The sequence below is a fragment of the Miscanthus floridulus genome, chromosome 8 (assembly GCF_019320115.1).
Source record: "Miscanthus floridulus cultivar M001 chromosome 8, ASM1932011v1, whole genome shotgun sequence".
NCBI classification, from domain to species: domain Eukaryota; kingdom Viridiplantae; phylum Streptophyta; class Magnoliopsida; order Poales; family Poaceae; genus Miscanthus; species Miscanthus floridulus.
Window position 1 is genome coordinate 84,878,615 of NC_089587.1, and position 17,676 is coordinate 84,896,290.

General features: G+C 49.6%; 1 protein-coding gene across 2 annotated transcripts; it reads left to right on the forward strand.

Moving 5' to 3' along the window:
* Positions 1–7,211: 7,211 nt before the first annotated feature.
* LOC136476861 (OVARIAN TUMOR DOMAIN-containing deubiquitinating enzyme 4-like) lies at positions 7,212–17,401 on the forward strand. 2 transcript variants are annotated; one of them, XR_010763760.1, is made up of 8 exons: positions 7,212–7,532; positions 8,168–8,682; positions 8,811–8,932; positions 9,089–9,129; positions 9,233–9,331; positions 9,817–10,007; positions 10,240–10,297; positions 16,771–17,401. XR_010763760.1 is itself a non-coding variant. In XM_066474833.1 (7 exons), exons 2-6 carry the CDS (start codon positions 8,187–8,189, stop codon positions 9,986–9,988), a joined length of 930 nt encoding a protein of 309 aa, XP_066330930.1. In that variant the 5' UTR covers positions 7,212–7,532; positions 8,168–8,186; the 3' UTR covers positions 9,989–10,007; positions 16,771–17,157. The 2 variants fall into 2 exon arrangements, 1 of the variants encoding a protein (XP_066330930.1); XM_066474833.1 differs by lacking the exon at positions 10,240–10,297 and having other exon boundaries at positions 16,771–17,157.
* The last annotated feature ends 275 nt before the right edge of the window (positions 17,402–17,676 follow it).

Here is a 17,676-nt window from a genome sequence, read left to right on the forward strand (position 1 = left end):
TTTGCTAAAACAATAAGTAGTTCGCTACACCTTAATCTTTTGCCCCGTTCGCTTCCTGGGGATTGGCCGCCGGGAAGAATTCCGAACCGGATTTATTACTTAATTTATACTGAACTTTTCACATCTGGAATAGTTCCTCGCGTCATACCGGCTAAACGAACGGAGCCTTAGTTGGAATCTGATCAGATCGGATTAGATCAACCATTAGAGCCTCCTTTATTAAGGGGGGGGGGGGGGGGGGGGGGGGGGACGTAGAATGCCTATAGCATCATTTGGTTCTTATTGTTTCACGTAAAAATGTAAGATAGGACAATTTTATAGCATCATTTGGTTCTTATTGTTTCACGTAAAAATGTAAGATAGGACAATTTTCTTTGTGATCGATTTCTCGAAAAAACTATACCCTAGGAAAAGACATCCTCTCAAATTAATCTCACTGTTGTTTCCTGTTTTTTTTTTTTGTTTTTTTTCTGTAGTTCATGGCCATGCTAACGCGGCGCTATTGGCCGGGCTTCTGATCCCTGGGCGGATCTGTCCTGTCCTCCCAAACTAAGCCTCGTCGGCGCACCCTGCATACCAACGTGGCAACTTGCATTTGTCACACCCATGTACGCATAGGGCTCTATGCTTCTCCGTGTACCTCGCGCGCTATTATCCTGAGAGACATGAGGTAATTAATCGTATTTATATATACTTATATATAGGCCCCGCCGTGGTCGAAACATTATTCCGACTGATTTATTATGAGAGAAAAACATTGTTCCGGCTGAAAAACAAACTGAAAAAGACGGATTATAAGAAAAGCGAACATGATCATAATTGATTGACTAGAGAGCGCATGCTCGGCAAGCGGGAACGTGCGGGTGTTTCGAGGCTGATCCGATGGGCATGGCAGGCGGCACCGCACGCCACGTTCCCTCCATGTGGTCTACGTGGCTCTCCACGCGCATGTGACCCCGATTTGGTCAAACGTCAACAGGAACTTGCCATCTCAGCTGAACGTAAGCGCATGCATGTCGGCGGGCGGGATTGTAGGTACTCTGCTCCCTCGGTCCCAAATAATAAGGGATGATTTTTTATTTATCTTAAGTCAAGCCATTTCAAATTCGACCAAATTTATAAAAAAAACATTAATTTGGAATGAAGGGAATAGCTAGGAGACAGCATGAACAATCCTAAAGATCACACATGGATGTTAATTAATGACCACTCGGCCATGATGCTCGTGATTGTGCTACGCATTACACTTAATCTACTGAGTGATCACATGCAAGCCTCAAAAAGACACCACCTTCGAAGACGTACGTCCGTCTATAAATTTGCCCCTCTTCGTCCCATGCATTCCACGCCTCCACAAGCCATAGCCAACGCACACCGAGCATCCCATTCCACAGATCCAGTTGCCTCTGTCCAAGCTAGTAGGCCAGCAGCCATGGCGGATGGTGATAACCCTTCCTATTACTGAACTGCTCAGTGTTAGATTGATCTCTAATTCTAACTGGACCCAACGGCCCAGTTAGGCCTTTGATTCGCGTTATGATCGGGGGTGCCCAGCCCACCATGGCTGGAGGGCCCCTGTCATACTGCGCTATAAAAAGAGGTGGGGGCCGGCGGCTCTTATCACGAGGTTCGCCTGAGCCGATCTCCCCATCGACAAACCCTAATCCGATCTAGAGGGCGCGCAGCCAGTGACGGGAAAGCCACCAGCCGCGCCGCCATCAGACTCCACTGCCTTCACCGCCGTTGGGGGCCAGCGAAAGACACGTTAAAGTTGCAAATGGAGTCCGAGCAGATGTTGAAGCCGTTGACGATCTTTCTCTAGAGCTTGCTGATAGCTTCACACTTATACTTAGAGATGTTCTTTATGTTCCCTCGTTACAGAGAAACTTGATTAGTGTTTCGTGCTTGGACAATGATGATATGATTGCCATTTTGGAAATGGCAAATGTAAGATAATATTTAATAATGTATGTGTTGGTCTTGCTATCTTACAAAATGAGCTTTATTTGTTATCACTACGTGATGATGTAAATGTTGTATGCGATGATGGGAACGTTGCGTGCGACAATGTGAATGTATTCTCGTCTGCGGATGTAAACAGAAAACGAAAGAGAGCTCATGATGCGATGTCAAAATTATGGCACTGTCATTTAGGCCATATTTCGAGGGAGAGAATAGAAAGACTAGTTAAGAATGATATTCTTCCTCCATTAGAGCTCTCAGATTTAGAACAATGCAAAGAATGCATAAAAGGAAAGTATGTAAAGAAAATTAAGAAAGATGTCAAACGAAGCGCAGGAATTTTACAGATTATTCACACAGACATCTGTGGTTTGTTTCCTATAAAGAGTGTGGATGGTTATGATTCATTCATAACATTCACAGATGATTACTCCCATTATGGCTATATTTATCCAATCAAAGAAAGAACAGAAGCATTGGATAAATTTAAGATATTTAAGGCAGAAGTTGAAAACCAACACAATTTAAAGATTAAGATAGTCAGGTCCGACCATGGGGGAGAGTACTACGGTCGGCATACCCTATATGGCCAAGTTCCTAGACCTTTTGCAAGGTTCTTACAGGAGAATGGCATAGTAGCCTAGTATTCTACACCGGGCGAACCTCAGCAGAATGGAGTAGCTGAAAGGCGCAATCGTACCCTGATGGATATGGTGCGCAGTATGATAAGTTACTCCACCTTACCGATGAGCCTGTGGATGGAGGCGTTAAAAACCGGTATTCATATTCTCAATAGAGTACCAAGTAAGTCGATGCCCAAAACACCGTATGAGTTGTGGATAGGAAGAGTACCCTCACTAAACCACTTACGTGTGTGGGGGAGTCCTGCTGAGGCTAAAGTATTTAACCCAAACATTGGGAAGCTAGATCCCAAAATAGTGAGTTGCCATTTCATTGGTTACCCAGAAAAGTCAAAAGGTTTTTGTTTCTACTGTCCAGACAGACATACAAAGTTTGTGGAAATGAGACACGCTGTCTTTCTAGAGGATGAAATGATGAGGGAAAGCATGGTAGCTCGAGAAATTGACCTTGAAGAGAAGCGGATGTATACGCCCACTCCAATGATTCATGAGCTATTTTTCTCACTACCTGCTGTCGCTGCACCAATAGTACAAGATACTGTGGTGCCAGCACCTGTTGTTATTCCGCCTGTGGCAACAATGAATGATGATGAGGAACCTGTTCTTTGGAATCCTATAGAACCTATTGCCACACATGAGGGGAGCAACAACAGCCTCAAACAGAAGATGTGTCAAATGTGGAGGCCCCTAGAAGGTCTCAAAGAGTTAGAAAATCAGTTATTCCTGCTGATTATGAAGTATACAACACTGAGGAATTTCAAATGGAGGATGATCCCACCTCATTTGAAAAAGCCATGAGAAGTGATCATTCATCAAAGTGGCTTGAGGCCATGGAAGATGAAATGAAATCAATGAATGCCAATAAAGTTTGAGACTTAGAAATAATTCCTAAAGGAGCCAAAATAGTAGGTTGTAAATGGGTCTACAAAACAAAACTTGACTCTCAAGGGAATATAGAGAGATATAAAGCTCGACTTGTGGTAAAAGACTTTACGCAAAGAGAAGGGATTAATTACAATGAGACCTTTTCTCCAGTCTCATGTAAGAAATCCTTCAGAATCATAATGGCATTAGTGGCACATTACGATTTAGAATTACATCAGATGGATGTAAAGACGACATTTCTCAAAGGAGACTTGGAGGAAAATGTTTACATGGCACAACCAAAAGGTTTGTCATGGAAGGAAAAGAACGAATGGGATGCCGCCTAAAGAAATCCATTTATGGATTAAAATAAGCTTCAAGACAGTGGTACTTGAAGTTTGACCAGACAATAAGGAATTTTGGGTTTAAAGAGAATGTTGAGGACAATTGTGTCTATGCAAAGTTTAAGAATGAAAAGTTTATCTTCCTTGTCCTGTATGTGGACGACATCTTACTTGCTAGTTGTGATGTCAGTCTACTACTGGAGACAAAAAAGTTTTTGTCCTCAAAATTTGATATGAAAGATCTTGGTGAAGCTTCGTTCGTTCTAGGGATCGAGATTCACCGAGATAGAAGTAAAGGGGTATTAGGACTATCACAAAAGGCATACATAGAAAAAATCTTAAACAAATTCAGTATGCACAAATGTAGTCCCTCACCTGCTCCTATAGTCAAGGGCAACAGATATGGAGATTTTCAATGCCCCAGGAACCAATATGAGATCGATCAAATGAAAGCGGATCCATATGCTTCAGCTGTCGGAAGCTTGCAATATGCTCAAGTATGTACGCGCCCTGACTTGGCATTTGTTACCGGGTTACTTGGCAGATTCTAGAGCAATCCTGGAACAAAACACTGGAAATTAGTAAAAAAAGTCTTGTATTATTTGCAAGGAACGAAAAGGCCTCATGATGACGTATAAAAGATCTGATTCACTCCATATAGTGGGATATTCAGATTCTGATTATGCGGGAGATGATAGAAAATCCACGTCTGGATATGTATTCACTCTCGCAGGGGGAGCTATTTTATAGAAAAGCTCAAAGCAAACCATCACTACATTGTCCACAATGTATGCCGAGTTTGTAGTGTGTTATGAGGCAACGGGGCAGGTGAACTGGCTAAAGAAATTCATACCCGGTTTGAAGATGGTTGATGACATCTATAGACCACTTAAGTTATACTGCGATAATAATCCGGTAGTACAGTATGCTCACAACAATAAGTCAAGTGGTGCTACCAAACACATTGACATAAAGTATTATGTTGTGAAAGATAAAGTCCGGGATCATGTCATAAGTCTTGAGCATATAAGTACTGAAAAGATGCTCGTGGATCCGCTCACAAAAGGCTTACCACCCAACGTGTTCAGAGAACATGTAGCCGGCATGGGTTTAAGGGAAAGCCTATAATTCCTGGACAAAAGAAGGCCCAAAGATGAGTATCTATTTTAGAACAGAGTGGTGTGTTATAACTGTTAAATCTATCGGCAATGGACCATGACGATGAGACATGCTCTATGCACTAATCTGTAATGGAATGAACAAAAGTAAATGATATGAAAATGAAAGATAGAAGGAGATCAAGGGGAAGATTGTTAGATTGATCTCTAATCCTAACTGGACCCAACGGCCCAGTTGGGCCTTTGATTCACGCCCTGATCGGGGATGCCCAGCCCACCATGGCTGGAGGGCCCTATCACACTGCGCTATAAAAAGAGGTGGGGGCCGGCGGCTCTTATCATGAGATTCTCCTGAGCCGAGCTCCCCACCGACAAACCCTAATCCGATCTAGAGGGCATGCAGCTAGTGATGGGAAGCCATCAGCCGTGCCGCCACCGGACTCCACTGCTTCACTACCGGTCGCCATAGCGCATCACCGACACTGTCTTCACCGACCGTTGCTGCCCTAGCGCAGACATCGACTCCATGGCGGATGCGAGCGGATCTTCCTCCACTGTCGTATCAGGTTTGACGTGTCCATCTTCGACCTCTCCCTTTTTCTCGTTCTACCTACTGTTACTGCTCTGGTAGTCGTTCTAGGGTTCATGACACTATCCACAGCAAGTACCCGGCTAGATCTATGCTCCTAGTGATCCTATAGAGCTAACACTCAGCTCAGCTCACAGGTGCAGCAGCCGGAGCATGTCTTCCACCTCTACGTATTCTAGCGGTTTGGAGGTAACGAGCGTACCACATTACGCCTCTAACGATTTGTAGGGGTGGTTTTTGAGGGTATGTAGGGACGGTTTGGCCAACCCAACCATCCCTAAGCAACTGTGGCTACAAATGCAGTTCGGAGATCAGAGGTTCGTCATTTCCCCCTTGCATTTCACTGCATTGAAATTTTAGTGACGCATTTGGTGCTCTCCGCTCACTATCAATTTATTTACTTAAGTTTCACTCCTCTATGTACGGAGTATATGTATATTTTGATCTAACAAATTTGCCTGTTATTTGTTACTGTACTACTTTGTCTTATTAGGTTTATGGGGTTAGCTCTCAATGTGCAAGGAAGCAGTGGACCCACGACTCTTGGCAGCGGTGGTTATTCGGCAGTTGTGGGTGGGACAGGAGCGTTTGCTTATCCACAAGGTGTTGTCAATAGAACGGTTCGGAGCATGAACCGCGGAGTCAATATCGTAGAGCTTGAAATTCGTGTTGTATGTCTGATCACCTCTGCAGAGCCGGTGAGTTATTTGCCCCTGGTGTTCTATTACTTTTCTTTCACGATTCGGACACATACAAACATGAGTTTGTCAATAAAATTTTAGTGCAGTATCTTCTGAGCTCTAACATCATACATATATAGGAGGGAGAGGAGGACCTGAACAACTAGGACGATCCGAACAACCAGGACGACCCAAACAACCAAGGCGACCTAAACAATCAGGACGGCCCCAACAACCAAGACGACGCCAACAACCAAGACGACGCGAACAACCAGGACGACCCGAACAACCGGGACGACCTGAACAACCAAGACGACCCAAACAATCAAGATGACCCAAACAACCAGGACGAACAGAGCAACCAGGACGAATAGAGCAACCAGGACGAATAGAATTAGTGCAAGCAAGTGCTTGTTGTGTAACAATAAATGGGATCTTTACTCTATATCTTTCGCTTTTGAATGTTTAACACGTGTTTTCCTCATCAACCCGTCTTGCTGCACCATGTGGCCTATAAATAATAAAGTTACAAGTATTTGTGTCAAACACTTCTCTATTTATATACTGGAAGCTAAAAAAATTCCCCCCTCAATGCTCCGTATTAAATCAACACTAGAATCACTCCAGACTCAATTCTTGCATGTTCTCCATCTTGCATCCCATCAAAATTAATTAGAATCACTGCACCAGATAATTAGGGTACTAGAATTAAAGAATTAGGGAGTAGAGCTCTACCAAACAAGCACTTACTCAAGTAACTCAAGTCAAAGGACTCATTTTTGCTTTCTATAAAAACAACATTGGCAACATTAGGCCCAACCCCCCTAAGCATCAGCACAAGAAATTTGTACGAACGTAAAGGGCCAGGAGCCCAGGAGAGCCCAGCAAGGCTCACATGGGCTCGGCCCATGTAGATCGTACTGTGGCGCGGCCCCGCTTGTCCGTTCGTACTCTCTGGGTAGTAGGTTGGCGAATCCTCCAGAACTTAGCCCCGCTTGTCCGCTTCCTGCCACCGAGCCGAAGCAGAAACCTTCCCCGATCTTCCCTTCCCTCCCACGCCATTGCCCTGGCTCCAAGCAAAATCCCGCAATCTCGTTACCACCACACCGCACCCTGTCGCCATTGCCCTGGCTCCAAGCAAAATCCCGCTTGCCTCGCCCCAATTCCCCAAACGCTCCTCCTTTCACCTGGCTGCCACTCTTCCCCAGTCCCCACCACACAAGGAAGGCGGAGGATTCTTTTATCTAATCTTGCAGCGCGGGCGTTTCCGTCCCCCCTTCTGCGCCTTCTGCGGCGTTTGGAGTCTCTCTTCCCCGGGTTCGTCCAATTCGCAGGTATTGCTCATTTTGGGCTCTCCCTGTTATGATAGCGGCGGTTTTGCGCACTGTTCGTTAGTAGCAATTCTACTCTCGTTCATTAGCTTGTCGCGTTTGTGACGACTGACGAAGTGATGGATTCGATGCCGCCGAATCGCATTCAGCCGGTGCGCGTCCCCCTGTATAAAGGGTTTACCCGAGAATGTGATGTTATCTGAATGACTGGATGCTGACGCCTCTTTCGGCAATCTGTAGCTTCCCTTGCCCCCCATGTTTTCTCAAGATTGCATCAGTTAACTACCCCAGACTGAGGGCAAGTAAAGAATAAAATATATAGGTGTTGCGTTGTTTAGTAGGCAACCGCCATATAAGAAGGTAATGAGTAACAATTCTCTAGCGAGTCATGTAGTCCGCAACCTCGTAGTTGTCATCATCTTGGTAACACTGATATCCTGCGGTCTTGCGGATAATTCCACAGTTCAAGACGCTATATATATTGCTGTTGCCAACGGTCCGCGTGTGTTTTGCTGCTTCAACTGTTTGTGGTGAGATGGACTAGGTATTTGATTTTGGAGAATGTCTCTATTTCGAGGCTAATGCATCCATATTGTGCTGTGCTATTCCTGACATGCCACTTCTCCATTACTATGCAGCTTATACTAATTTTACTCAATGCGGCTCTACTCACCTGCACTCTGTTTGCGGCGATCAAGCACACATTCTCATCCTAGCCAGTTCCGAGGAGGATTCACGCAGAGTATGGCCTCATGGAAGTGCCCGCACTCGCAGTCAAGCCTGTACAATCCGAAGTCGGGTTTAGTTGATTTTTCTCTTAGCAAGAATGTAAAGTCTTCTCAGCCACGAAGTATAAAGTACTTTGTCAGCTTAATGGGCCAGCAGTTCCGTTGTGGACTGTCAACCAGAGAGGGTAGCCTAAGCGTAAAGCTTGACATTCCTTCGCACGAAAAATCAAGGATAGGCTGGAACTGGAAAAACATGCATCACAAGATAGGAGGTGCAGCCGGTGGATTCTGCTTTGGTTTTTCGGTTACTGGACTAGCAAGCGCTGAGGTTCCTGTCATTAGAATCAAAGACAATGCTGAAACTTCATCGTCATCTACCAGTTCAACTCATGGGAAGAAAGTCTACACAGATTATTCTGTCACTGGTGAGAAGTGCTCACTTCGTTTGGTTTTAAAACTTCACGAATCATGTTTCACTTTTAATAATTCGTAGTTACAACAGAAAAATGGGCGTTGATCTCATTACTTGTGACTGATTTACATGGATCCCCAGGTATTCCTGGAGATGGAAGATGTTTATTCCGCTCTGTGGTACATGGTGCATGCATTAGATCAGGGAGACCCATACCTAATGAAGATCTTCAGAGAAAACTAGCTGATGAATTGAGAGCAATGGTAGGGCTGGGATGCTTGTTGCCAATACTGACACTTTTAGTCACCTACCATTCTTAAATTCTTGGATGCCTAAAGTAAAAAAGAGAGAAGTGCTAATATGATTATTGGTTGTTACTGCCATTCCCTATGCTCATGTATAATTTTCCTATTGAATAGGTTGCTGATGAATTTGTCAGGAGGCGGGAAGAGACTGAATGGTTAGTTGATACACTTTCTTTGTTCTTCTGGTCTAGAATGAAATTGACCCATAAGTGTTTGCTGCTTGTGAATCGTTGTATTCGTTGTGTCACCAATTTGCAGGTTTGTCGAGGGGGATTTTGATACATATGTATCCCATATCAGGGAGCCACATGTGTGGGGAGGCGAGCCAGAGTTGTTCATGGCGTCCCATGTTCTTCAGTAAGTAACTGTACGTGTTTTTTCATTTACATGCATTTCAAATTTGGCTGCCAGCAATCACTAGCATTTAAGCTTACCACTTCTTAGCTAAAATTTATATCAGTGCAGTGTATTCATAAGCTGAATAGTGTCAGAGGCAGAGCGAAAATTTGGAGCCTGCGTTGTACTTGATTTTACAGAGAAAAGTACTACTGGCCCCCCATTTTTCTCTGATATTGCCATCTTATGCAATGACCTATGCATTTATTTTCACTATCCTCATGTAAAATGTTTTCAAACACCCAGTACCAATTGAAATTTTGTTTAAAATAGATTTAAGTAGACTTGTGCCACTTGACCATAATAAATAGTAATTTGTTGAGTTGATTAACAAAAAAGGGTTGTTGCCTTGCTTTTATGAGTCAAGTTATGTGTGATCTCTCTCTTGTTACAGATTAGAATAGTAAATAATTAGAACTGTAAGAGCATCATAACTTTGTTCACAGGATGCCAATAACGGTTTACATGTGCGATGAGGATGCCTGTGGTCTGATAGCAATTGCAGAATATGGCCAGCAGTATGGTAAAGAAGACCCAATCCAAGTCTTGTATCATGGTTTTGGCCATTACGACGCTCTACAGATCCCAGCAAAGGTTGGTTCGAAGAGGAAGCGGTAGACATGGTGCGAGCTATGAGGTAGTGACCCTGTTTCAGTGTTTATACAACCTTATTGAATATTCATGCTATATGCATGTGAATGTGGAAGATAGCCTTGATGAAAACATGAAATGGCATTAACTCACCATATGCATAAATGTTACTACATGATTCAGTACTTTCCCAGTAACCGATGGATTAGGAGCATGGCATCACTTGTTGTGCTTTCTTTTTTTTTAACTGATATCATCTATCCCCCCTTTATCAATAGATACAGAATTTCGTTGTGCATCCATCTAACCTCCTACCTTTGGGAAACTTCTGAAACAGTAAGTTGCATGCAAGCATGAAATCTGTACTGTACTATGTTAATGCAAGCTTTGAATGCTGAATTGGTACCATAGAGGTCCCTGTTACATATAGTACTATCTACCATGCCCTGAAAATTGCACTTGTAGTTCTGTAACTGGTACCCTAGATGTTAGAAGGGGCCCCATTTATCATACTCTGATTGCCTTTTGAGTTTTGACTGCGAGTACGATGGATAAGTCTCATGTGTGGCTGGTCTTTGTGGGGCTGTGCTGCTCACATGGTCCTTGTGGCTGTTTTTCTGTTTTTAGGACATCATCTTAGACTAGAGGACAGCATCTTAGACTAGAGGACAACATATTAGCATCTTAGACTAGCATCTTAGACTAGCATCTTGGCATATGCTTGGCTGGCTAGCAGCTTATAAATATGTAACCCCAACCCCTCAGGTTGACATGGCATTTGTGTGAGCTTGTGTGAGAAATAGACAAGAAAATTGCCCCAACTCTTAGTGTCATCCTCTCTCGATGAGAGTAAGAATTCTCCTACTACCAAGAGTGAGAATTCAGCGACTAACAACTGGTATTAGAGCCGTATTATCCTGTAGCCTGAGCATCTCTTGCTCATCTTCTCTCCCAGCCCCACAACAGCCCCAACTGTTGGCAGCACCAGCTCCTTCGGGCGCTCCTGTTCACTCGTCTGAAGCAGCCCTCTCCCCACGCAGCAGCCTCCCGGTAGCGCGTCATGTCCGCAGGGCAGTCTCAGCGCTCGGTCGCCTCGAGCATGCGGCGTCGGTAGGAGGCCGAACTTGCCGCGGCAGAGGAACGCGAGCGAGCGGCGGCAGAGACCGCTGCGGCGGCGGCAAGGGCATCGAGGCTGGCAGCGGCGGAGCTAGCAGCAGCCAGAGCGGAGGCGGCGAATGCAGCGCGTGCGGCGGCGGCGGAGGTTGAGGCTCTGCGCGGCAGCATCGGCAGCTCCATTTCCGCTGACGACACCGCCGACGCGGACCTCGAGCTGCTAGAGAGGGAAGCAGCGTGAGCGCGGGCGGCGCAGTGGGCAGCCGCGCACGTCCACGAGCGTGGCAGCAGCCCAGATAGGCGCGGACGCGCTGGCGGCGCTCCTGGAGGAGGCGCGCACGGCGGTGGCGCTCCTGGGGCAGCCGCGCACGCCCACGAGCGCGGCGGCAGCCCAGACAGGCGCGGACGCGTCGATGGCGCTCCTGGAGGAGGCGCGCACAGCGGCGGCGCTCCTAGAGGAGGCGCGCAGGGCAACGGTGGCGGACGAGTCGATGGAGAGCGCGGCCTTCACAGGCAGCGTGGCTCTCTCTCCCCGGATCGGTACCGACGGGTCGATGGAGAGCGCGGCCTTCACAGGCAGCGTGGCTCTCTCTCCCCGGATCAGTACCATGGTTACCACGGGCTCCAGGCTGTTGTCAGGGACGTCGGTCCCGGCGGTGGGTGGCCTACCCTCACCAAGACCAACTACGTCGCGTGGGCTGCGGTGATGAGGGTAAAGCTCCAGGTGCGGCACATGTGGGAGGCAGTCCGATACGGCGACGTTGACTACGACCTAGATCGACGGGCACTGGATGCCCTCATCGCTGCAGTCCCGCCCGAGATGCAGTTCTCGCTTACCAACAAGCGAACTACTAAGAAGGCTTGGGATGCCATCGCTGCGGCACGCATTGGCAGCGACCGCGCCCGCAAGTCCACACTGCAGGCACTTCGCAAGGAGTGGGAGAACCTGGCCTTCAAGCCAGGTGAGGACGTTGATGACTTTGCTTTCTGTCTCAACACTCTGTTGTAGAAGATGGTGCAGTTTGGCGATGACACCTACGGCGAGGAGAGAGCTGTTGAAAAGCTTTTTCGCTGCGTCCCCGAGAAGTACAAGCAGATGGCTCGCTCGATCGAGTCCTTGCTGGATCTCTCCATGATGTCGATCAAGGAGGCGATAGGTCGCCTCAAGGTCGTCGACAGCGATGAGCCACAGTCTCTCTCGGGGCCCATCACCACTGGCGGGAAGCTCCTTCTCACTCGGGAGTAGTGGCTTGCCAGCCAAGGTGACCGGAAGAAGGGGGAGCCTTCTTCCGCGACAGGCGGCCGCAAGCGTGGCAAGCCACGTAAGGCGCGTAGAGACGCCCAGGCCAGGGCGCGAGGGCGTGCCGAGGGTGATGCCCGCAGAGGCGCCCAGGTCGGCGCCGCCGGCAGGCACAAGCCGGCACGGGACGACGCCTGCCGCAACTGCGGCCAGCTCGGCCATTGGGCCAAGGACTGCCGACAGCCACGACGCGGCCAGGCCCACGTCGCACAGGCGGAGGAGGAGGAGCCGGCTCTGTTTATGACACATGCAAGCATTGAGCTACCTCCAGCGGCACCGGTCGCAGTGGCTCTCCTCCACCTCGACAAGCCAAAAGCACACGCCCTCCTCGGCGACAGCTCCGGCAACGACAAGACTGACGGGTGGTGCCTCGACACCGGCGCCACCCATCACATGACCGGTCGACGGGAGTTCTTCACCGAGCTTGACTCTAGCGTCCGAGGCTTCGTCAAGTTTGGGGATGCCTCCGGCGTGGAGATCAAGGGCGTCGGCTCCGTCATCTTCACCACCGTGTCTGGTGAGCACAGGCTGCTCACCGGAGTCTACTACATCCCCGCGTTGAAGAACTTCATCATCAGCTTGAGATAGCTGGATGAGAACGGTTCACGCGTGGTGGTTGAGGACGTAGTCATGAGGATTTGGGATTGTCGTCGTCGCCTTCTTGCCAAGGTATCCAGAAGCGCAAATCGACTCTACGTCCTTAACGTGCAGGTGGCACAACCCCTCTGTCTCGCTGCTCGTCGGGACGACGAGGCGTGGCAGTGGCACGAGCGTTTCGGGCACCTTCACTTTGAGGCCCTGAAGCGGCTCAGTGCCACGGAGATGGTGCGAGGCCTGCCGTGCCTCGACCTTGTGGAGCAGCTCTACGACGTCTGCGTGTTGACGAAGCAGAGGCGACTCCTCTTTCCACAGCGGGCTAGCTTTCGAGCCAAGGAGAAGCTCGAGCTTGTGCACGGGGACTTGTGTGTCCCGGTGACACCGACCACACCGGGAGGACGACGTTACTTCCTGCTGCTCGTCGACGACCTCTCCCGCTACATGTGGGTGATGGTCCTCGGCAGCAAGGGAGAGGCTGCGGACGCCATCAGGCGCGCGCAGGCTGCTGCGGAGGCGGAGTGCGGTCGCAAGCTGCGCGTGCTGCGCACCGACAACGGCGGCGAATTCACGGCGGCTGAATTCGCATCGTACTGCGCTGACGAGGGCATTCAGCGCCACTACTCCGCGCCGTACAGCCCGCAACAGAACGGCGTCGTCGAGCGGCGCAACCAGACGGTTGTGGGGATGGCTCGGGCCCTCCTCAAGTAGAGGGGGATGCCGGCTGTCTTCTGGGGAGAGGCGGTGGTGACGGCCGTCTACATCCTCAACCGCTCGCCTACCAAGGCGCTCGACGGTAGGACGCCGTACGAGGCTTGGCATGGGCGCAAGCCGGCGGTCTCCCACTTGCGGGTCTTCGACTGCCTCGCGTTCGCCAAGGAGCTTGGCCACATCAGCAAGCTCGACGACAGGAGCACTCCGGGAGTGTTCATCGGCTACGCGGAGGGCTCGAAGGCCTACCGCATCCTCGACCCGAAGACAACGTGTGCGCACGGCGCGCGACATTGTGTTCGACGAAGGGCGAGGATGCGCGTGGGACAAGGCGGTGGACGACGGCTCGGCTCCGACGTACGACGACTTCTCTGTCGAGTACGTCCACTTCGAGGGAGATGGGGGAGTAGGCGGCTCTTCTTCGGCGAGCGCGTCTACCCCAGTCCCCGAGCCTCCACCGACCCCGGCGCCTGCTACTCCGATAGCACCACGCTCTCCCGCCAAGACCTCGACTGCGATGAGTTCTTCGCTGGCTCCACCACAGCCAGCAACGCCACGCACTCCAGCACCGACAGGCACCACTCCGGGCACGTCTACTCCACCACCAGCTCGTGTCGAGCACGGCCCGGTTGAGCTCGCTACTCCGCTCTCTCACGACGAGGAGCGCGTCGACGCGTACCACGATGGCGAGCCGTTGCGGTACCGTACGATGGAGAACCTTCTCGGCGACCAGCCGGTGCCAGGACCGGTGCCTCACGACCTGGAGACGCAGTTGCACCTTACGTGTGACGACGGCGAGCCTCGGTCGTTTGCAAAGGCCGAGAGACATGTGGCATGGCGCGCCGCGATGCAGTTGGAGATGTATGCGGTTGAGAAGAACCGCACCTGGGAGCTTGCTGACCTTCCTCGTGGTCATCGCGCGATCACCCTTAAGTGGGTGTACAAGCTGAAGAGGGATGAAGCCGGTGCCATCGTCAAGCACAAGGCTCGCTTGGTGGCACGAGGTTTCGTGCAGCAGGAGGGGGTCGACTTCGACGACGCCTTTGCTCCCGTGGCACGGATGGAGTCCGTGCGACTTCTCCTTGCGCTAGCTGCCCAGGAGGGCTGGCGTGTTCATCACATGGACGTCAAGTCGGCGTTCCTTAACGGTGACTTGAAGGAGAAGGTCTACGTGCACCAGCCGCCGGGATTTGTGATCCCGGCAAGGTGCTCCGCCTGCGCAAGGCCCTCTATGGCTTGCGGCAGGCACCGAGGGCGTGGAATGCCAAGCTGGATTCGACGCTAAAGGGGATGGGCTTCGAGCAAAGCCCACACGAGGCGGCCATCTACCGACGGGGCAATGGAGGTAATGCCCTACGGGTGGGTGTCTACGTCGACGACTTGGTGATCACCGGCACTAAGGATGCGGAGGTGGCAGTATTCAAGGAAGAGATGAAGGTCACCTTCCAGATGAGTGACCTGGGGCCTCTCCTTCTACCTGGGAATCGAGGTGCACCAGGATGACTCTGGGATCACGTTTCGACAGACCGCCTACGCCAAGCGCGTCGTTGAGCTAGCTGGACTCACCGACTGTAACCCAACTCTCACTCCGATGGAGGAGAGGCTGAAGCTGAGCCGCGACAGCACGATGGAGGAGGTGGACGCTACGCAGTACCGGCGTCTTGTGGGGAGCCTTCGCTACCTCGCCCACACATGGCCGAACTTGGCATTCTCCGTCGGCTACGTTAGTCGGTTCATGCAGCGACCGACGATGGAGCACCAGCAGGCTGTGAAGAGGATCATCCGCTACGTTGCGGGGACTCTCGACCACGGTCTCTACTACCCGAGGTGCTCTGGGGCGGCACATTTCGTCGGGTACAGCGACAGCGACCACGCCGGCGACATCGACACCAGCAAGAGCACGAGTGGGATCCTCTTCTTCCTCGGCAAGTGCCTCGTTAGCTGGCAGTCGGTCAAGCAGCAGGTGGTGGCCCTGTCCAGCTGCGAGGCCGAGTACATAGCGGCCTCCACCGCTTCGACTCAGGCGCTCTGGCTCGCTCGACTGCTTGGTGATCTCCTCGGCAGAGACACTAGAGCGGTGGAGCTCATGGTGGACAGCAAGTCCGCTATGGCCCTGGTAAAGAACCCCGTGTTCCACGAACGCAGCAAGCACATCCGGGTGAGGTACCACTTCATCCGAGGCTGTTTGGAGGAAGGGAGAATCAAGGCGAGCTACATCAACGCCAAGGATCAGCTTGCGGACCTGCTCACCAAGCCTCTTGGGAGGATCAAGTTCCTTGAGCTCTGCTCCAGGACCGGGATGGTTCAACTCTCCCACAAGACGACGCACAAGACTTAGAGGGAGAATGATGGATAAGTCTCATGTGTGGCTGGTCTTTGTGGGGCTGTGCTGCTCACATGGTCCTTGTGGTTGTTTTTTCTGTTTTTAAGACAACATCTTAGACTAGAGGACAACATCTTAGAGGACGGTATCTTAGACTAGAGGACAATATCTTAGCTAGGACATCATATTAGCATCTTAGACTAGCATCTTGGCATATGCTTGGCTGGCTAGCAGCCTATAAATATGTAACCCCAACCCTTCAGGTTGGCATGGCATTTGTGTGAGTTTGTGTGAGAAATAGACAAGAAAATTGCCCTAACTCCTAGTGTCATCCTCTCTCGATGAGAGTAAGAATTCTCCTACTACCAAGAGTGAGAATTCAGCGACTAACAGAGTATATGCATTTAAAAATAAACTACACAACTCACCAGTTGGTCCAGCCGTTCAGTACATGTTTTGAATGTGCATGTGAAGAGCACCTCGACAGTTGAGTCTGACACTCTAGCTTGAGGAATTGAATTTGCAACAGAATCCGGCGTGATTCTCCAACTGTGAATCATAGCCTCGTCCTCACAGCAAACATTGCATCACCTCACCCCACCCCCCCCAAAAAAAAAACACTGAGGTCCTGGGATTATGGAAGCATCAGCGTACATTCGTAGAACTGAAAAGCTGTTGCTTCCATGGTCAGATATTTTCTCATGCATAGATATCTTCTCCTAGAACTAGATTGCACATAAAACTTAGCTGTCAAACTTTCGGTTGCAGGCAATGCTGCACAAGGGTTTGGTTTGAAATTTGGTGGAGTGACCTCATCGTCAGGCGGAGACGACTCGGTTTGAGATCATGAGATGATAAAGAGATGCTATTACATGATGTAGCATATGCTCGATTTATAACATGAGCGAAGGTGCTGAAAGAACAGGGGACTGTTGCGCGATCTCGACGTGATGGCGTGGAACATCAGAGAGGAAGAGAGATTAACGACAGAACGAGTCCTTGCACGGTAGTCATCATCTGTAAGACTGTAACCTGAGATTATCATCTGCTGGAGTGGTAATTCCAACCGTGTTGGCTGCACACGTCCACTCGAAATATACTATTGTCTCGTCGATCGGCGCGGTGCGCCCCACGGCACGACGAGGACTCGAATCTTCTTCTTTGTTTGTTTGGGTTTTGTTGCTGCATTGGCATTTCACGCACGATGCGGTGCGTGCGTCATACGGCCAAAAGGCGGGCCGCCGTGGCGCCGTGGCCGAGCTGTCGTGTTGTGTTGACAAACTTTCAGCGCAGCAAAGCCGAAGCACACGGGCCTCTTTCTGTTTGTCCTGAAAAGCAAGCCGCCTGCTCCCTCTCCCTCCGTGGCTCGCCGTAGCCGTCCCAGTATATATAGAAAGAGTGCAATTGCCTCCTTTCAAATAAGTCAATATCGATTTTAAATTTTACTAAACTTATAAAAGCGCATATTTATGTTCCTAAATAAATTTACAATGGAAATATATATATTTAATGTGATTAACCTATAATATGCTTGTTTGGTATTTTTTTTTAGATTTTATCGGATTCTTTACGACAATTGTATTTTGGAAAAAGTCTACTTAACCCCCCACCTTTCATACTTGGTCTATTTCACCCCCTAACTATGAAACCGTCTGTTTTACCCCCTGAACTTTC